The 22,108-nt window shown below is 44.7% G+C and overlaps 1 protein-coding gene across 6 annotated transcripts in view; it reads left to right on the forward strand.

Moving 5' to 3' along the window:
* Positions 1-22,108, forward strand: part of LOC116974451 (neurobeachin-like) — a 395,937-nt gene that overhangs the window by 3,982 nt on the left and 369,847 nt on the right. For all 6 annotated transcript variants that reach the window (XM_033022898.1, XM_033022900.1, XM_033022902.1 and 3 more), the window contains exons 3-4: positions 618-1,628; positions 13,443-13,660. In XM_033022898.1, coding sequence (XP_032878789.1) covers positions 618-1,628; positions 13,443-13,660 — 1,229 coding nt within the window. The remainder of the gene's footprint in view (positions 1-617; positions 1,629-13,442; positions 13,661-22,108) is intronic.

Consider the following 22,108-nt stretch of genomic DNA (forward strand, 5'->3'; position numbering starts at 1 on the left):
TAATTGTAGAGTCCTCTTCCACTTGCATACTCTTTCAATAAAATCCACTGAACTACTTTCCATCCTAATTGCTTTACTGGGATATTAACATGCAGTTTTTCATGCACAAGAGCAACCGAGTCTTTCTGTACCCACCTTTAAACATATTCTATTTTTTTTCTATTAGTGTCAAGAACCACACATTTTTCCACGTTATTTTCCATCTTATGTATCCTTATCCATTTCGTGGACACTTTTCTGTGTCTTTCTTGTAGGCCACACTGCCACCTAGATTTGTATCATTGGCCAATTTGGATTGTTGTGTTGAATGCCATCATCCAAATCACTGTAATCGACTATAAACAGCTGGACCTTCAGAAATTTTTTTTGCCTCCCCATAATTCACAGCTTCCCAACCTGATAATGATGTTTTCTTACCTCCAATTTATTTATTTTTTCTGTTATTTTCTTTTAAAACCAGTGATTTTTGCAAATGAATCCTCCAAAACTATGCTTTTTGGGGGATTTTATTGTATCTCATACAAACAAATTGGCTTGTTTTAACTGTGTGAAATACTTTAATTCTTTAGATATCTATTAACTACAATAGATTGTAATTGACTTATCTATTTCTGAAGGTCACCTATGAAGCTCACAAAGAATATTTGGCCAAGATGTATGAAGAATATCAAAGACAAGAAGAAGAAAACATCAAAAAAGGGAAAAAAGGAAGCGTTAGTACAATCTCCGGCCTGTCATCTCAAGCAGTTGGATCTAAAGGAGGCATAGAGATCAGAGAAATCGAAGATGCTTGCCAAATTCAGAGCCCAGAGAGTGAAATAGATTACTCTGTCAATACAGACTCTAAAAATCTCTTAATTGAAGCAAGAGTGTCTGGTAATGGAGCAGATAGTTCAGGCAGATCAACAACTGGAGTTCATGTGGAGGTTCATGATCTCTTGGTGGATATCAAAGCTGAAAAGGTAGATGCCACTGAAGTGAAGCTGGATGATCTGGATCTGTCTCCTGAGACGTTGGTAGCAGCAGAGAGTTGTAATCTGGTGGAAGTAGAATCACTGTTGGACAATGTGTATACCTCTGCTGTTGAGAAACTTCAGAGCAATATCACCAGCAGCTCCATGACACAACAAAGGGAACAAAGAGACAGTGGTCCTTTGATATCTTTAGTAGATGAAAAAGACGATGAGCCAGTTAATTGTACTTCATTTAGTTTTGATAAAGCAGCAAACCATCAAGAAAAGCTATTGCCTGAACTGCCATCTGCTGATAATCTTTCTGTTGCAAATGTATCGGAGAATCAAATTCACACCAGTGCTACCGATAACCTGGGGCTGTTGGCTCACATGACGAGTAATTCAGACAATACTAGTCCAAAACCTATAACTGAAGATAAGAAATTTAAAATCTCAACCAATCTGGAAGAAATGTGTATCTTGACTGAAGCAGAAGGAATTGTTCCAAAAGTATACGCTGAAATGATTGGTACACCAATTGATTCAGAACTATCTTTGAAAAAGTCTATTGGTAATTTAGATGCTTCCAGCATGATATCCGATACTGACAGATCAGATGATGGAAAAGAAGCAGGGAAAGAAATTAAAAAGATTCAAACCACTGCAACAACCCAGGTATGATTAAAGAATAATCCTATTCCTTTCTCCTCTTATTAATTATAGATGTTTTATAAAATTTTAATTCACTTTATAATTAATGTAACTCATTTGTCAGAAATGTTTACACCTCTATTCCTCCTATGGATCAGTAGTGCTTGTTTCCATCTTTTGCCATGTCACCTGCAGTGTTTATAATCATAATAATATTTTCATGACATCCAAAATTGCCTGCCTTCATTGGTCAGGGCATTGTGAAAAGAGTCAGGAAGTTAGATGTGGCCCTTGTGGCTAAAGGGATCAGGGGGTATGGAGAGAAGGCAGGTACGGGATACTGAGTTGGATGATCAGCCATGATCATATTAATAATAATAATGGATGGGATTTATATAGCGCCTTTCTAATACTCAAGGCGCTTTACATCGCATTATTCATTCACTCCTCAGTCACACTCGGTGGTGGTAAGCTACTTCTGTAGCCACAGCTGCCCTGGGGCAGACTGACGGAAGCGTGGCTACCATTCTGCGCCTACGGCCCCTCCGACCACCACCAATCACTCACACACATTCACACACAGGCAAAGGTGGGTGAAGTGTCTTGCCCAAGGACACAACGACAGTATGCACTCCAAGCGGGATTCGAACCGGCCACCGTCAGGTTGCCAGCCGAACACTTAGCCCATTGTGCGATCTGTCGTCCCAATTGAATGGCGGTGCAGGCTCGAAGGGCCGAATGGCCTACTCCTGCACCTATTTTCTATGTATCTTTGTCACGATGCAGCTTGAGACCAACTTGCTGCTTGAATTCTGCCCACTGTGCAGAATGCCTCTTGGATATGGAGAGCCACCTCTCTTGCTCATCACATTCAGAAGATTCAAGTCATGTGAATCCTGCCTGTGCCTGCAAGATCTGGACCTTTTATTTCCAAAAACAACCTTGATGGTAATTGATGTCAACTGTATAGTATTCATATTTTGCTTTCCCCATTTTGGGCATTAAGGCAAATAACCAATCCAAAGGCTATACTGTTCAGTGTGCAATGTATATATATATAATTGTGTTAACTTAATTAATTCTTATATATGGTGGTCTTGTCATTATCTGAGGTTACTGATTAAACTTGCCAGATTTCAGAACATCCACTCCTTGCATTGTACTTAAAAAAAAAAAAAATCTAGTTGCAGTTTCTGCAGCCTGTGACAAAACATGAACTAAATTGAATTGAATACATTTTATTAGCCAAATATGTATACATACAAGGAATTTGCCTTGGTGCTTTGCCCGCAAGTAACAACACGATATATAGTAAACAATTAAGAATAAAACATTATAATTTAAATGTGTGAAGAATTAAATAAAATACCAGACCAAAAGGACGCTACAGACTTTTGGTTGTTGAGTAGAGCTACGGCTTGTGGAAAAAAGCTGTTTTTATGTCTGGCTGTGGCGGCTTTGACAGTCCGGAGTCGCCTTGCAGAGGGAGGTGCTTCAAAGAGTTTGTGGCCAAGGTGAGAGGGGTCAGAGATGATCTTACCTGCTCGCTTCCTGGCCCTTGCAGTGTACAGTTCGTCGATGGGGGGAAGGTTGCAGTGAACAACCTTCTCGACTGATCGAACGATGTGCTGCAGCTTCTGGATGTCATGCTTGGTGGCTGAGCCAAACCAGACCATGATGGAGAAGGTGAGGACAGACTCTATGATGACAGTATAAAACTGGACCATCATTGCCTGTGGCAGATTGTGTTTTCTCAGCTGCCGCAGGAAGTACATCCTCTGTTGGGCCTTTTTGACTGTGGAGTCGATGGTGGCCTCCCATTTAAGGTTCCTGGAGATGATGGTCCCAAGGAACTTAATGACTCCACAGATGTGACTGTGGTGTTGTTGATGGTGAATGGGGGGAGGGGAGAGGGAGCTCTCCTAAAGTCTACAATCAATTCCACTGTCTTAAGAGTAAGAGCATTGAGGTTATTGCAATGACACCAGGACGCCAGCTGCATCACTTCCTGTCTGTAGGCAGATTCCTCCCCATCCTGGATCAGTCCAATCAGGGTTGTGTCGTCCGCAAACGTGAGAAGCTTGACGGAGGAGTCTGTGGAGGTGCAGTCGTTGGTGTAGAGAAAGTAAAGGAGAGGGGAGAGTACGCAGCCTTCCCGTGCTATGCTGAGGGTCAAGAGGTGCTTTCCCAGCCTCACATTTCTCTTCCTGTCTGTCAGGAAGTTGGTGATCCACTGACAGAGGGATTCAGGCACAGTCGACTGGGAGAGTTTGGAGTGTAGTACCTCTGGCACAATGGTGTTGAATGCAGAGCTAAAATCCACAAACAAAATCCTTGCATTGATCCCCTGGTGGTCTAGGTGCTGGAGGATAAAGTGCAGGCCTAGATTGACTGCGTCATACACTGATCTATTGGCCCGGTATACAAACTGCATTGAGTTCAGCAGGGGCTTTGTGATATTTTTCAGGTAGGCCAGCACAAGTCTTTCAAGGGTCTTCATGATTACAGGCCTGTAGTCGTTAGGACCAGTAATCCTTAGTTTTTTGAGTACAGGAACAATAGTGGAGACTTTGAAGCAGGCAGAGAAAGTGCAGGTTTGCGGGGACTGGTTGAAAATGTCTGTGTAGACTGGTGCCAGTTGTTCGGCACAGAGCTTGAGGGTAGTGGGGGAAACATTGTACTGTCCTGGAGCTTTCCGGTTTTTCTGTCTTCTGAATAGCTTCTCCACCTCCTCAAATGAAAAGGAAACAAAAGAAAATTTACAGTAGCCAATTAGCCAACAAACCTGTATGTCTTTGGAGTGTGGGAGGAAACCACAGCACCCAGAGAAAACCCATGCAGTCACAGGGAGAACATACAAACCACGAAATGACAGCATCGGTAGTCAGGATTGAATCCAGGTCTCTGGTGCTTAAGGCAGCAGCTCTACTGCTGCACCACTGTGCTGCCCTTGTATGTGATGTTTTTAGTAGCTGGTGCTGTGTTATGGTCATCCTTTGTTTTATATTTATGGATGGGTAAAGACGACGGATTTGAAGTTAAAAGTTTATTTCTGCTGTGTTAGGATGCTGAGGTTAGCTTCAATAAGCATTTTTTTGGTTCTAGACTGTGAATGTCCATCATAGGATATTTTCTCTCATTGACATTAGCTGTTATAAAGCACGTTTGAATCATGCTCAGAGTCCGGTGGTGGGGTTCAAGGTTTTTTTATTCACAGCTTGCATTTGTTCCATATCTATGAGAGGAGACAAATCTAGCAGGACAAATTCACAGTCTACAAGCAACTGCTGCACAGGCTTTCTTATCAACACAAGATAATTAGACTATCAATCTCTGTGGCCCTTCTCACTGGCTCAAACCTTATCACCCAGGTCCTATCCCTTCCCATTTGGTCCTGATCCCAGGGGACTGCTTGGCATTGCCTTTGTCGTAATAAGGGGATATAGTTCACAGTTCTGCCTTAGTTTTGATCAATTCTAACCAGTTTTGGCTGGTAGCTGTCGACTCGGGTTACCTGAGTTCACCACCTGTGTTTTTCAAGGAGTCAGTGATTTCTAACAAACTCACTCCAGCAATTCTTTGTAGTCCCCACAGTAGCCAATAAATTATGTGCAGGTTCAAACACAATGGAATCCTGGAATACACATATTTGTTTTGGAATGGTCATTTTATAAAATTTATCTGACCTATCACTTGCAATTTCACAACGCCTCACAGACTTAGCAAGATATGAAGTGCTGGAGTAACTCAGCGGTTCAGGCAGGATTTCTGGAGAACATGGTCCATGTGCTGCCTGACCCGCTGAATTACTCCAGTACTTTGTGGCTTGCTTTGTAACCAGCATTGCAGTTCCTTGTATTCTCACAAACTTATATGTATTAAATGTATACATGGCTTGCCTCTTACTGGTTTAATTGGTTGCATCCTAATGTTTTCTGATTGATTTTCTCTTAGTGACTTTATTGCCAAACTTTGGAATTTAATTTTGAGGATATCTTTATGGCATTCATATTCCGCTTGAGTAGCTTACAAAAATCAACGGTTTAAACATTGAAACACATGGAACTGCAGATGTTGGTTTACAAAAAAAATACTGGTATGAACATTAGATTCTCCAATATTAAGTAATACTGACCCAATCTTATCTCTCTTTCCTGTCGCACTCCCACCCCCCTGTTTCCCCCAATATCCTGCCCCAGTCAATCTGTTCCTTTCCCCTCCTTCATTCATTCATCTCCCACCCTTGCTTCCCTATTTCTCTCATCTCTTCTTCATTCCCATCCCCTTTCACCTATATCTCTCCCTCCGGCTTTACATTTCACTCCCGCTTTTCTCCCTTTATCTGACACCCTTTTGTCTCCTTTTCATCTCTATCCTTTGCCACTTACTCCACCAATCTGCCAATCAAACTCCCAACTTTATCCACCTATCACGTGCCAGGCATTGTCCCACCCTTATAGAAACACAGAAACATAGAAAATAGGTGCAGGAGTAGGCCATCCAGCCATTCGAGCCAGCACCGCCATTCAATATGATCATGGTTGATCATCCAAAATCAGTACCCCGTTTTGCTTTTTCCTCATATCCCTTGATTCCTTTAGCCCCAAGAGCTAAACCTAACTCTCTCTTGAAAACATCCAGTGAATTGGCATCCACTGCCTTCTGTTGCAGAGAATTCCACAGATTCACAACTCTCTGGGTGAAAATATTTTTTCTCATCTCAGTCCTAAATGGCCTACCCCTTATTCTTAAATTGTGACCCCTGGTTCTGGACACCCCCAACATCGGGAACATTTTTCCTGCATCCAGCCTGTCCAATCCCTTAAGAATTTTATATGTTTCTATAGGATCCCCTCTCATCCATCTAAATTCCAGTAATTATAAGCCCAGTTGATCCATTCTTTCATCATATGTCAGTCCAGCCACCCCGGGAATTAACCTATGCTGCACTCCCTCAATAGCAATAATGTCCTTTCTCAAATTAGGAGACCAAAACTGCACACAATTCTTCAGGTGCGGTCTCACCAGGACCCTGTACAACTGCAGTAGGGCCTCCTTGCTCCTAAACTCAATCCCCTCGCAATGGCCAACATGTAATCCACTTTCTTCACTGCCTGCTGTACCTTCATGCTTACGTTCAGTGACTGATGTACAAGGACATTCAGGTCTCGTTGCACCTCCCCTTTTACTAATCTGACTCCATTCAGATAATAATCTGCCTTCTTGTTCACATTTATCCACATTATACTGCATCTGCCCACTCACCCAAATTATCCAAGTCACCCTGCAGCCTCATAACATCCTCCTCGCAGCTCACACTGCCAACCAGTTTTGAGTCATCCGCAAACTTGGAGATGTTACATTTACTTCCCTCGTCCAAATCGTTAATATATATTGTTAATAACTGGGGTCCCAGCACTGAGCCTTGAGGCATCCCACTAGTCACTGTCTGCCATTCTGAAAAGGACCCGTTAATTCCTACTCTTTGCTTCCTTTCTGTCAACCATGTCCATGTCAATACCCCTATACCATGTGCTATAATTTTGCACTAATCTCTTGTATGGGACCTTGTCAAAGGCTTTTTAGAAGTCCAGATACACCACATCCACTGGTTCTCCCGTACCCATTCTACTTGTTACATCCTCAAAAAATTCCAGAAGATTAGTCAAGCATGATTTCCACTTCATAAATCCATGCTGACTTTGACCAATCCTGTCACTTAATTGACTCAAGCATCTTCCCCACTACCGATGTCAGGCTAACTGGTCTGTAATTTCCTGTTTTCTCTCTCCCTCCTTTCTTAAAAAGTGGTGTTATATTAGCTACCCTCCAGTCCACAGGAACTGATCAAGAGATTATAGAACATTGGAAGGTAGACAAAAATGCTGGAAAAACTCAGCGGGTGAGGCAGCATCTATGGAGCGTAGGAATACGTGACGTTTCAGGTCGAGACCCTTCTTCAGACTGATGTAGGGGTGGGGGAGCGGGAAAAAGAAAGGATAGGCGAGACAGTGGGCTGTGGGAGAGCTGGGAAGGGGAGGGGAAGGAGGGAGAAACCAAGGACTGCCTGAAATTGGAGAAGTCAATGTTCATACTGCTGGGGCGTAAACTGCCCAAGCGAAATATGAGGTGCTGCTCCTCCAAATTGCGGTGGGACTCACTCTGGCCATGGAGGAGGCCCAGGACAGAAAGGTCGGATTCGGAATGGGAGGGGGAGTTGAAGTGCTGAGCCACCGGGAGATCAGGTTGGTTAATGCGAACTGTGCGGAGGTGTTGGGCGAAGCGATCGGCAAGCCTGTGCTTGGTCTCACCGATGTAGAGCAGTTGACACTGAGAGCAGCGGATGCAATAGATGAGGTTTTCCTTGCTTTCTCCCTCCCCTTCCCAGCTCTCCCACAGCCCACTGTCTCCGCATTTTCCTTTCTTCTTCCCCCCCCCCCCCCCCCACCCCCACATCAGTCTGAGGAAGGGTCTCGATGATGCTGCCTCACCCACTGAGTTTCTCCAGTATTTTTGTCTACCTTCGATTTTTCCAGCATCTGCAGTTCTTACTTAAATAGAACATTGGAAAATGATTACCAATGCATCCACATTTTCTAGGGCCACTGTTTATTGGTGGCTCAATGAATAGAACACAATCATGATAGAGTCCAACTTTATTACATCGAGTATACTTGAGCATTATCAACAGTCTGCTGTTGCATGCGTCTCGCTTACCAACTGGTCCCGAGAGAGAGAGAGAGAGAGAGAGAGAGAGAGATAGTGACTTTGTGTGATCACCGTAGTGCTCTTAAAAGGATGGCATTAGTGTAATGAAGGTTATAAATGGCATGGATTAATAAGGGTTAATCTACATCCTTCTTTTTAAGGAAGTAAAGCATATATGGTGGTTAGTGGAGTAAATACGAAACACTAGCATAAGGTGTGGTATCTATTATTGTACTGCATGTGAGAGCACATAAACTAAACAGGTCATGCACAGTTCTGGTATAGCCAGTAAATTTCCCAATTAGCGGGTTTGGCTTGCAGACACGACCTGCACGTGTACGATAATCACCTCCGGCAGACACCTCCTCCTTCGCTGGGGAAACAAGTTCCATGCCGGGTGAACGTGGAGGAGAAGACACCGGTGGAGATGGGGGCACCGGGGAAGGCAGGGATGGCGTTGGCACCGGCGGAGGAATGGCTGAAGCAGCATTTGCAGAGCTTGCGGGAAGCGCCGCAGGCTGGTCCGGGTTGGGACGTGGAGGTGCTGGTTCATTAACTGGAAGGAGGTGTTGGCGTGTTCGCCGATAAATGCCGTTGTCAATACTGACCAGATACGAGCGTGGTTCCGCAGTAGACCCCAGAATGACTCCGAGGCGGTCGTAACCTCGCAGTGACCGCAAGCGGACAACCTGTCCCTTGTTGAGCGGTTGAAGTGGAGAGCTGGTTTTATCGTAGTATTTTATTTGCATGGTGCGGCGGCGTTGGAGCTGGGATTGGATAACTGGCGGCGTACGAACCTGTGTTTCTAGTAGTTGTTTGGCCATAGGCAGAGTGGAGCGGGTTCACCGTGACATGAGCCGGTCGGCTGCAGATCCTAGGAGAGGATCGCGGACGATGTTCCGTAGGTTGAGTAAGTCGAGATAAACATTAGAGCCGGCCCTGTGTGGGCGTTCCATTAGTTCCTTTGCACTTTTTACCGCGTGCTCATCCAGGCCGTTGGACTGCGGGGCTGCTGGTGATGTGGTGAAAGTAGGAATCGACTAGAACCAGGTATTGTTTGCCACGCCACTCGAAGATGTCGGCTGCTACTGTGGACCAGGGTAAGTCCGGCGTAGGGTGCGAGAGAAGTGGTTGCTTCTGTTGGTGCAGGGTCAAGCTATTGCAAATCGGCCAAGCAGCAACCTTCTCTAGAATGTAGTTAGCCATGTCCGGCCAGAACAGCATACCTTTCGCATGTTGAAGTGTTATTTCTGCAGCGGGATGTCCCCCATGGACAATGTCATAGTACTTGCTGTGAAGAGACTTCAGAATGACCGCCTTGTGTCCTTTCATTATCACGCCGTCCTGAATGACCAGTTCGTCACGGACTGGGAAATATGGTTGGACAGCTTGTGGCAGGTGGTGCTGTTTGTCTGGCCAGCTGTGGTGGATGACAGTGGCCAACGACTGTAGCATTTCATCTGCAGCTGTTTGTGACACTAAGATGTCTAAACCGGCAGATGGGAGGCAGGAGACTATCATAGCCGTGTACCCCTCATGTTCATCATCAGACAAGTGTTTTTCGAAGGTTGGGCGAGGTGCCCGTGAGAGGGTGTCAGCTAAATGCGTCCTTACCACGTTTGTAGGTTAGTCTGATGTCATATATCTGCAATTCCACCATCAGGCGTTGTAAGCGCGCTGGTGCCGTGTGGATCAGCTTGCTGAGGATATTAACCTGGCTGGTGATCGGTTTTGACCGTGATCGGGTTGCCAAAGATATAGTCCTTGAATTTCTTGCAGGCAAAGGTTACTGTGAGTAGCTCCTTTTCGATTTGAGCGTAGTGCTGTTCAGTGTCAGTCATGATACGGGAGGCATAGGCAACTGGTCTGGAGCCCTTTCCGTCGTCTTGTAGGCAAGCAGCGCCCATTCCATACTGGGAGGCATCACAGGTGATGGTGACGGGTAGTTTGGCATCAAAATATGCAAAGGTTGGAGCGCAAGACATTAGTTGTTTGAGGGTTTCAAATGCACTCTGCTGGTGTTGGTGCCAGGACCAGTGCGTATCCTTGTGGGTCAGTTGTCGCAGCAGGGCTGACAGCTCGCTGAAGTTTGGGATCAATGTCCCAAGATAGTTCACCATTCTTAGAAATTGTTGCAGAGCTGTTACGTCCGTAGGTGCTGGCATTTCGTTGACGGCAATGGTTTTAGACGGGTCTGGTTTAAGTCCGTTGTTGGTGAACACGTGGCCCACATAAGTCACTTTGTCGACCCGGAACCTGCATTTGAGATGGTTGAGTTTGAGATTTATTTCTCTGGCATGATCCAGGACCTGTTTCAGGTTTGAGTCATGTTCTTGTGCATTATGTCCAGTGACCAGGATGTCATCTACAATTATGTGACATGGGTAGCCAGCAATGTTCCATAGTACGCTAGAATACCTCACTGGCTGAATTGATGCCAAATGACATTTGTAAAAAACGGTATCGTCCGAAGGGTGTCGTGAACATGGTTAACATGGAGGATGCATGTCTAGTGGCATTTGCCAAAATGAGTTATTTGCATCTAGGACAGAAAAAACTGTGGCTTTACCCAGGTTGGCAGCGACTTCTTCCACCGTCCGCATTGGGTGGTGTGGCCGTTGGCAGCATTTAAATCCTTAGGGTTGATGCAGATCCTTATTTCGTTTTTGTTCTTCTTGACTGCCGCAACAATGGTGGAGACCCAAGAGGAGGGGTCGTTGACAGGGGCTATTGCACCCATCGATTCCATTCTGTCCTAATTCCGCTTTGACGTGGTCCTTCATTGCATGCGGGATTTTGTGAGGAGAACGAACGACAGGTATAATCTCCTTGTCGGTCACAATGCTGTATTGTGTGGGAAGCTTTCCAAGCTGATTGTCAAAGTCTTTGTATTGTTCAAGTAGCTGTTGGGTGGGATTCTGAGAGGACGACAGCTGGCACCCAGTTTTGCCGAAGAATACTAGGTTCATATTACGGCATGCCTCATTTCCCAGAAGGAGCGGCACCTCCCCTTTTACAATAAAAAATTCCAAGTTGTAAACTTGAAACGCTAGATGGCATTGTAGTGTAACTAGACCCATCGGTTGCAATTCTCCCCCACCAAATGGGTGTAACTTCGAGTTAGTTGTCAGAACAGTCTCATTGTTGTGAATTCTTTTGAGATCTGCCAGCGAGATAACGGTGCATCTGGCCCCTGTGTCTATCTTGGCGGCAATCTTGGTATTGTTGATACTGAGCGTTGTCATGGGATCACTGTCAATAGCCACAGAGTCGGGAATACTAGAATGTATTGTTTGGCTAACTTCTTGCAGGTGCTGCGGTTGAGGTTCTGCTGTTTCAGACAGCATTTCGTGGGAGAGTGTAGGTTCAAGTGCATAGTGAGATTGTTGTGACTGGGCTCTGTTGGCACGGGTGCGGCAGCACACGGATAAAATGGGCTCTCTTTTTACAATAGAGGCAAGAGTTGCCATAAGCGGGACATTGCTCACGAAATTTTGTGTGTGAGCCCACACAATTACCACAGTTATTGACTAGATGATCAGTCACCCTCCCTGAGGGTTTAGGCGATTGTTGAGGGCTTAAAGCTGGTCGTGGGGACATATAGAAGGCATGGACGTCGTAGGCAGAGTGTTGCCCCGGTCCCAAGGTTTTGGTATGGGTATCAGTGTACTCTGCAATCCGGCAAGCACATTCAACATTATCAAGTGTAAGCTCCTCATCCCGGAGTAATTGATTTCTCACCTTATCATTCAGGATGCCATATACGAGACTGCCGCGGATGGGCATGTCGTGGTCTTGGAAGTGGCATCTGGATGCAATGCTGTTGAGGGCACCAATGTATGATTCAACCATTTCGCCCTCTTGTTGGCTGGGGGAAAAAAACTTGTGGTGCTCCATGATAACGTTAGTGCGAAGTTGGCACAGATCTCTGAACTTCCGGAGGAGGCAGGCCGGGTCTCTGACGGATTCTGCTGGGGTCACAACATGTGCTACTGGATAGGTATGTTCTGGGGCATAGTAGAAATCCTGTGCTCGCAGGGCAGCCTCTGTGCCTGCCACATTGAGGAGAATTGACGCAATGGTGTGGGGTGCAGCTGCATGGTGCACAGCATCAATGAAAATCCCGAATTCCACCTCGAAGATCCGCCATCGTTCAGCCAGATCACTGTCGAATATCAAAGGATCTGGTCTACGCAAGGAACCATCCATTTTCGATGTAAAAAAAGAAACTAAAATAAATCCAGGCAAAATAGTTGGGGACGTGATTGAAGACTCTGACACCATGTTTATTGGTGGCTCAATGAATAGAATACAATCACGAGTCCAACTTTATTACATTTAGTATACGAGCATTATCAACAGTCTGCGGTTGCATGCGTCTTGCTTACCAACTGGTCCCGAGAGAGAGAGAGAGAGATAGAGAGACAGAGAGAGAGTGACTTTGTGTGATTACCATAGTGCTCTTAAAAGGATGGCATGCACATTTGTGCATTGAAGGTTATAAATGGCATGGATTAATAAGGGTTAATCTACAGCCACCTCCTTGAGTACTCTGGGATGCAGACCATCAGGCCCTAGGGATTTATCTGCCTTCATCTGGCCCTGGGGATTTATCCTTTTCCATCAGGCCCTGGGGATTTATCCTTTCCTTTGTTTGTACATTCCCTCCACAGATGCTGCCTGACCTGCTGAGTTCCTCCAGTACTTTCTGTTTTGCTCAAGATTGCAGCATCTGCAGTTCCTTGTGTCTTTATGTTATGCATTGTTAGTTGAAAAGAATATAATGTGTCCTATGAAACAGATTTTGCTGTTTCAATGCTTTTGTCTTTAATTTTGTACTTCAAAAATCAAATGAATGCTGATAACAAGGTCTGATTTATTGCAAATGTTACATATTTTGGATTGTAATATGTACAAATTGTGGCTTTCAATTTTTCCTGCTACAGTAAAATCTTTCATGAAAATAAATATCATTTGTTACTGCTCATCTTCACTGTTTATTTTTAATAACCAAATCCAAAATAAAAATTATAATTTAAATATTTGTCTTTTGTAGCTCATTGGCTCATGAGATGCATAGTAAACAGAGCTCTGAAGATTAAAAAATATATATTATTTCTTTAATTAAAGGCTGTTCAAGGGCGAGCAAGTGGATTACAAGAAAGGGATCTACGTGTCGATCTGGGTTTCCGAGGAATGCCGATGACCGAGGAACAGCGCCGGCAGTTTAGTCCAGGGCCACGCACCACAATGTTTCGCATCCCTGAATTTAAGTGGTCTCCAATGCATCAACGCCTGCTGACAGATCTGCTTTTTGCTTTGGAAACGGATGTACATGTTTGGCGGAGGTGATGAAACTATTTTGCATAGAAAGCAGCAGAACAATTTAACATTACATACAAATGAATGAAGACATATTGCACACCCTTTCAGCATTCTTAACATGGCCTAAAACAATTTAATTTTTGAAGTATACGGTTATTTAAGCAATGGGCATCCAATTTACTCATAGCAAAGGCACACAGACAGCAAATGAATGATTAATGGGCTGTCCCACTGTACGAGCTAATTCAAGAGTTATCCCGAGTTTCCCCTCATTCGAACTCGGAGAATTACGGTAATAGCCGCTTGTAGGTACTCGGGGCTCTCGTGGACATTTTTCAACATGTTGGAAAATCTTCACGAGTCTTCCCGAGCTTACCGCGTTTCCCGAGTACCTGCCGTTAGCGTTACGAGCCGCTAAGAGACGTCCCGAGCTCCGACTTACCCGCAACGTACATTCTACGTGCTTAGCACGAGTTTGATTTTTTTTAAACTCGGGAGAGCTCTTGAATTAGCTCATACAATGGGACAGCCCCTTAACAAGTTTAGTTTCGAGACAGCATGGATACATGCCCTTCAGCCCACTAAGTCCACGCCAACCATTGATCACCCGTTCATACTAGTTCTACTTTATCCCAGTTTCTTATTCACTTTCTATACTTAAAGCACTGAGTTACTCCAGCATTTTGTGTCTATCTTTGGTGTAAACCAGCATCTGCAGTTCCTTCGTACATGTGTATTAAATCCACCTTGCAGCACTTGGCCTGGAGCCTTCTATGCCTAAGAGCACAGAGTCACATCTTAAGAAGTTATAAGACAATAGACAATAGGTGCAGGAGTGGTCCATTCGGCCCTTCGAGCCAGCACCGCCATTCAATGTGATCATGGCTGATCATCCCCAATCAGTACCCCGTTCCTGCCTTCTCCCCATATCCCCTGACTCCGCTATCTTTAAGAGCCCTATCTAGCTCTCTCTTGAAAGTATCCAGAGAACTGGCCTCCACCGCCCTCTGAGGCAGAGAATTCCACAGACTCACAACTCTCTGTGTGAAAAAGTGTTTCCTCATCTCCGTTCTAAATGGCTTACACCTTATTCTTAAACTATATGGTCCCCGGGTCTGGACTCCCCCAACATTGGGAACATGTTTCCTGCCTCCAGCGTGTTCAAACCCTTAATAATCTTATAGGTTTCAATAAGATCCCATCTCATCCTAAATTCCAGAGTATGCAAGCCCAGCCGCTCCATTCTCTCAGCATATGACAATCCTGCCATCCTGGGAATTAACCTTGTAAACCTACGCTGCACTCCTTCAATAGCAAGAATGCTTCCTCAAATTAGGGAACCAAAACTTCACACAATACTCCAGGTGTGGTATCACTAGAGCCTTGTACAACTGCAGAAGGTCCTCTTTGCTCCTTTTCTCAACTCCTCTTGTTATGAAGGCCAACATGCCATTTGCTTTCTTCACTGCCACCTGTACTTGCATGCTTACTTTCATTGACTGATGAACAAGGACCCCCAGATCCTGTTGTACTTCCCCTTTTCCCAACTTGACTCCATTTAGATAATAATCTGCATTCCTGTTTTTGCTGCCAAAGTGGATAACCTCACATTTATCCACATTAAACTGCATCTGCCATGCATCTGCCCGCTCACTCAACCTGTCCAAGTCACCCTGCATTCTCATAAGGAACTGAATGCTGGAATCTTGAGCAGAACATGAAGTACTGGAGTAACTCAGCGGATCCGGCAGGCTCTGCGGGGAGAAGTGTCCTGACTTGAAACGGCACCTTTCCATTCCCTCCACAGTTTGACCTGTTGAGTTAAGGGCCTGTCCCACTTACATGTTCTTGACACGCAAATTACGCGACCTCGTCCGCACAGCCGTCTGGAGCGCATGAAGTCATCTGAAGATGGACACAAAGCTGGAGTAACTCAGCGGGACCGGCAGCATCTCTGGAGAGAAACAATAGGTGACGTTTCGTGTTGAGACTCTTCTTCAGTCTGAAAAGAACGGTCTTGACCCGAAACGTCACCCATTGCTTCTCTCCAGAGATGCTGCCGGTCCCGCTGAGTTACTCCTGCATTTTGTGTCTATCTTCAATTTTCTTGGCCCCGCTCTGGGAGTAGAAGTGGGGGCGGATCCGGACCGCAACGGCCGTGAGCCCCAGGCCGAGCTCGGCGACCGTTTGCCTGCTTCTGCTGCTGTTGAAGGTGAGATGTTGCGTCGCGCCAGGGTCTTGGGCCTGTCCCACTTTCACCGTCAGTTCCGCGACAGGCCGCTGGCGCGCGAAGATTTTGTTCACTACAAAAATTTCGGAGCCCCACGCGATGTCGCGCACAACTACATACCCCTCCGCGCTTCTAAGTGGGACCGGCCCCGTGCGGCCATACGTTGCCCGTATTTTGCGTGACAAGGACACGTCAGTGGGACAGGCCCTTTACTCCAGCACTTTGTGAAACACTTCTCAATGCTATCAGCGTCTCTCAGATAGTGTATTCCAGGAATTCACCACTCTGGTTGAAAGAGTTTCCCTTCAGATCTCCAATTAGTTCCTGACTTTCGGGTGATCATTAATCATGTCTCTCAGTATTTTTTCCAATAACTTCCACTTGACTGATGTTAGGTTTGCAATTCTATAATTACCGTGATTTCCTGCTCCCCTTTTTAAATACGGAGACTAAATTTGCTCTCTGCCAGTCAGTTGTGGACGTCAGTAATGATTTAATAATCTCAGCCAGAGCCCCAGTTTACCTGTCACAGCAGCAGGTGATAGTGTCTTCTGGGCATGGTAATTTATCGATCTTTAAACCTGCGGGTATTCAGTACATCCTCTTTGGTATGGAAGCTCGCACTAGACACCCTAGGTGTTATAAATGCAAACGAGGAAAATTAATGAATAAAAATAGTAATTATCGATCTATCCATTGACCTGCCATTGGGACTATTCTTTACTGTTCATGGGATGTGGACTTTGCACGTGAGACCAGCATTTGTTATCCCTGAACAAATTGCCATGTTAGGGCATTTCTGAGCTTATTAAAGGCTCAAGCATGTTGGTGGGTCTGGAGACATGGGCTAGAACCAAGATTACATTCCCTGAAATGTACTGAATTTAATGGGCTTTTATAGGAATCCAATATATTTAAAATTACAACACTATTTCATGATTTTTATTCCAAATTCAATCACAAGTATTTAAATTGAATTTAACTTACCCACACACTCTGATGGGATTTGAACTTGTGTCTCTGGAGCAATTGTATGCATCTCTGTACTCTTGGACATGATACACCCACTCTTGGACATAATACCGTAATACTTTTTTACCTGAAAACTCCAAGCCTCCAAAAACTGACCTTCTACGACTGTAGAGGAACATGACTCGGAGAGGTTCATTTGTCGGACATGTACTATGGACATGACTTCCTAGAATTGGTTCTGATCAGTCATCTGTACTAAAATTCATTGGAAACCATATTTGTGCTGTTCATGTTGGATGGCACAGTACTGCAGCTACTAGAGCTGCTGACTCACAACGCCAGAGACCCGAGTTCCATCCTGACTTTGAGTGCTAGTGGAGTTTGCACGTTTTTCCTGTGACCATATGGGTTACCTCCAGGTGCTCTGGTTTACTTCCACATCCCAAAGACGTGGGGGTTTGTAGGTTAATTGGCCTCTGTAAAATTGCCCCAAGTGTTTAGGGAGCAGATGTGAAAGTGGGATAACATAAAACTAATGAAAATGGGTGATCGATGGTCGGTGTGGACCTAAATGGGCTCAAGGGCATATTTTCATGCTGTTATCTCAAAACCTAAACTATAACTAAATATTTGTCAGAGTATTGAGTGTAGAAGTTGGGACGTCATGTTTTAGTTATATGAGACATTGGTGAGGCTGCATTTAGAGTACTGCATTCAGTTCTGGGCACCATGTTACAGAAAATATGTTAAGTTGGAGAGAGTTGGGAAGAAGACTGAAATGCCGGACTTCTAGGGTGGTTATCTATGGATTGCTTCCAGTACCTCGTGCTAGTGAGGACAGGAACAGGGAGATAGGGGGTCTGAATGTATGGCTGAGGGGCTGGTGCAGGGAGCAAGGATTTAGATTTATTGACCACTGAGATCTCTTCTGGGGCCCTGTACAAAAGGGATGGGTTACACCTTAACTGGAGGGGGACTGACATTCTGGCAGGCAGGTTTGCTAGGGCTACACGTGTGGGTTTAAAATAAATAGTGGGGGGGAGGGATTGACAAATTGGGAGTTTAAAGATGGAGTTGAAGGGGAAGTGGCTACAGGAAAAATTACAAAAGATTCTCGAATTAATGGGAAGGCAAGCTTGAGAATAGACAACAGAGTAAGGTCAGGGCCAATTGCGAGGGGGGAAGTGAATACGGAGGTCAAAGTACTGTATATGAATGCGCGAAGTATAAGGAATAAAGTGGACGAGCTTGAAGCTCAGTTAGAAACTGGCAAGTATGATGTTGTGGGAATTACTGAGACATGGCTGCAAGAGGGCCAGGGCTGGGAAATGAATATTCAAGGGTATACCTCCTATTGAAAAGACAGACAGGTGGGCAGAAGGGGTGGGGTTGCCCTGTTGGTGAGGAATGAAATTCAGTCCCTTGCAAGGGGTGACATTGAAACAGGAGATGTGGTGTCAGTATGGATAGAACTAAGGAATTGTAAGGGTAAAAAGACCCTAATGGGACTAATCTACAGGCCCCCAAACAGTAGCCTGGACATCGGGCGCAAGTTGAATCAGGAGTTAAAATTGGCATGTAGTAAAAGTAATGCTGTGGTTGTTATGGGAGATTTCGACATGCAGGTAGACTGGGAAAATCAGGTTGGTACTGGACCCCAAGAAAGGGACTTTGTAGAGTGCCTTTGTGATGGATTCTTTGAACAGCTTGTATTGGAGCCTACCAGGGAGAAGGCAATTCTGCATTTAGTGTTATGTAATTAACCGGATTTGATAAAGGACCTCGAGGTTAATGAACCATTAGGAGGCAGTGACCATGACATGGTCAGGTTTAATCTACAATTGGAGAGGGAGAAGAGTAGATCGGAGGTGTCAGTTGAATAAAGAGGACTATGGGACCATGAGGGAGGAGCTGGCCAAAGTTGACTGGAAAGATACACTAGCAGGGATGACAGTGGAACAAAAATGGCAGGTGTTTCTAGGAATAATACAGAAGGTGCAGGATCAGTTCATTCCTAGAAGGAAGAAAGATTCCAAGGGGAGAAAGGGACAACCATGGCTGACAAGGGACGTCAGGGACTGTATAAAAATTAAAGCGAAGAAGTACAACGTAGCAAAGATGAGCGGAAAGCAAGAGGATTGGGTAATGTTTAAAGAACAACAGAAGATAACCAAAAAGACAATACGGGGAGAAACGATGAGGTACGAAGGTAAGCTAGCCAAGAATATAAAGCAGGTTAGTAAAAGCTTCTTTAGGTTTGTGAAGAGGAAAAAATTAGTTAAGACCAAAGTTGGACCCTTGAAGACCGAAAAAGGTGAATTTATTATGGGGAACAAGGAAATGGCAGATGAGTTGAACAGCTACTTTGGATCTGTCTTCACTAAGGAGGACACAAACAATCTTCCTGATATAGTAGTGGCCAGAGGATCTAGGGTGACTGAGGAACTGAAGGAAATCCACATTAGGCAGGAAATGGTGTTGGATAGACTGATGGGACTGAAGGCTGATAAATCCCCAGGGCCTGATGGTCTGCATCCCAGGGTATTTAAGGAAGTGGCTCCAGAAATCGTGGATGCTTTGGTGATAATTTTCCAATGTTCTATAGACTCAGGATCAGTTCCTGTGGATTGGAGGGTAGCTAATGTTATCCCACTTTTTAAGAAAGACGGGAGAGAGAAAACTGGGAATTATAGAACAGTTGGCCTGACATCGGTGGTGGAGTCAAATATAAAAGATGAAATATCCGCACATTTGGATAGCAGTAACAGGATCGGTCTGAGTCAGCATGGATTTACGAAGGGGAAATCATGCTTGACTAATCTTCTGGAATTTTTTGAAGGGACAAGGGAGAGCCAGTGGATGTAGTGTACCTGGACTTTCAGAAATCATTTGATAAGGTCCCACATAGGAGATTAGTGGGCAAAATTAGGGCACATGGTATTGGGGGTAGAGTGCTGACATGGATAGAGAAGTGGTTGGCAGACAGGAAACAAATAGTGGGGGTTAAAGGGTCCCTTTCAGAATGGCAGGCAGTGACTAGTGGGGTACCGCAAGGCTCGGTGCTGGGACCACAGCTATTTACAATATACATCAATGATTTGGATGAAGGGATTCAAAGTAACATTAGCAAATTTGCAGATGACACAAAGCTGTGTGGCAGTGTGAACTGTGAGGAGGATGCTATGAGAATGCAGGGTGACTTGGACAGGTTGGGGGAGTGGGCAGATACATGGCAGATTAAGTTTATTGCAGATAAATGTGAGGTTATCCACTTTGGTAGCAAAAACAGGAAGGCAGATTACTATCTAAATGGCATCAAGTTGGGAAAAGAGGAAGTATAATGGGATCTGGGGGTCCTTGTACATCAGTCTATGAAAGTAAGCATGCAGGTACAGCAGGCAGTGAAGAAAGCGAATGGCATGTTGGCCTTTATAACTGGAGGAATCGAATACAGGAGCATAGAGGTCCTTCTGCAGTTGTACAGAGCCCTGGTGAGACCACACCTGGAGTATTGTGTGCAGTTTTGGTCCCCTAATTTGAGGAAGGACATTCTTGCTATTGATGGAGTGCAGAGTAGGTTTACAAGGTTAATTCCCGGGATGGCGGGACTGTCATATGCTGAGAGAATGGAACAGCTGGGCTTATACACTCTGGAGTTTAAAAGGATGAGAGGCAATCTCATTGAAACATATGATTGTTAAGGGCTTGGACACACTAGAGGCAGGAAACATGTTCACGATGTTGGGGGAGTCAAGAACCAGGGGCCACAGTTTAAGAATAAGGAGTAAGCGATTTAGAACGGAGACGAGGAAACACTTTTTCTCACAGAGTGGTGAGTCTGTGGAATTCTCTGCCTCAGAGGGCAGTGGAGGCAGGTTCTCTGGACGCTTTCAAGAGAGAGCTAGATAGGGCTCTTAAAAATAGCGGAGTCAGGGGATATGGGGAGAAGGCTGGAACGGGGTATTGATTGGGGATGATCAGCCATGATCACATTGAATGGCGGTGCTGGCTCGAAGGGCTAAATGGCCTACTCCTGCACCTATTGTCTATTGTCTATTGTCTATTGTCTATTGAAAGGGTACACAGATGATTTACGAGGATATTGCCTGGACTCGAAGGTCTGAGCAGGGTGGGACTCTATACCTTGGAGAGCAGGAAGACGAGGGGTGATCTAATAAAGTGTTTAAAATCATGAGAGGAATAGATCAGGTAGACTAAAGAGTCTATTGCCCAGAGTAGGGAAATCAAGACCCAGAGGGAATAGGGTTAAGGTGAAGGGGAAAAGATTTAATAGGAATCAGAAGGGTAATTGTTTCACACAAATGATGGTGGGTGTGTGAAACATGTTGCCAGAGGAGGTAGTGAAGGCAGGGACTGGTGCGACATTTAAGAAACAATTAGTTAGATAGGACAGGTTTGGAGGGATATGGGCCAAACGCAGGCTGGGGGGACTAGTGTAGATTGGCCATGTTGGTCGATGTGGGCAGGTTGGGACGAAGGGCCTGTTTCTACGCTGTATGACTGACCTCCAGCCAGAAAGCAGGAAAATACTTTTCACAGTTGTCATTGAAAGATACAAGTGTTGAGCTTCAAAATAATCGGTACATAGAACTCCAAAGATAAATGCCTTCACTGATAGAGCAAATTGTGCAGCCTCTCTGAAACGGTTCACAATTATAATTATTGCAATTGACCAAATTACCTGTAGGGTGTAGGGAGTCCTCACCCCCTCGCTTTTTTCCTCCACTCTTTCCTCGGACCCTTTATTTATTTATTTGCCTCTGTACTCCACAATTTGAGATTTGTAATAAAATAAAAATCACATGTGGTTAAAGTGCACATTGTCAGATTTTAATAAAGGCCATTTTTATTAATTTTGGTTTCACCATGTAGAAATTACAGCAGTGTTTATACATAGTCCCCTCATTTCAGGGCACCATAATGTTAGGGACACAGCAATGTCATAGATATGAAAGTAGTCATGTTTAGTTTTCTTTTCAGCATATAAAAGGCATGCTCATTTGGGTTCAGATCGGGTGATTGACATGGCCACTCAAGAATTAGCTTTGAAAAACTCCTTTGTTGCTTTAGCAGTATGTTTGGGATCATTGTCCTGCTGTAAAATGAACCGCCGGCCAATGAGTTTTGAGGCATTTGTTTGAACTTGAGCAGATAGGATGTATCTATACACTTCAGAATTCATTATGCTACTACCATCAGCAGTTGTATCATATAACCATATAACAATTACAGCACGGAAACAGGCCAT

The sequence above is a fragment of the Amblyraja radiata genome, chromosome 6 (genome assembly GCF_010909765.2).
Source record: "Amblyraja radiata isolate CabotCenter1 chromosome 6, sAmbRad1.1.pri, whole genome shotgun sequence".
NCBI classification, from domain to species: domain Eukaryota; kingdom Metazoa; phylum Chordata; class Chondrichthyes; order Rajiformes; family Rajidae; genus Amblyraja; species Amblyraja radiata.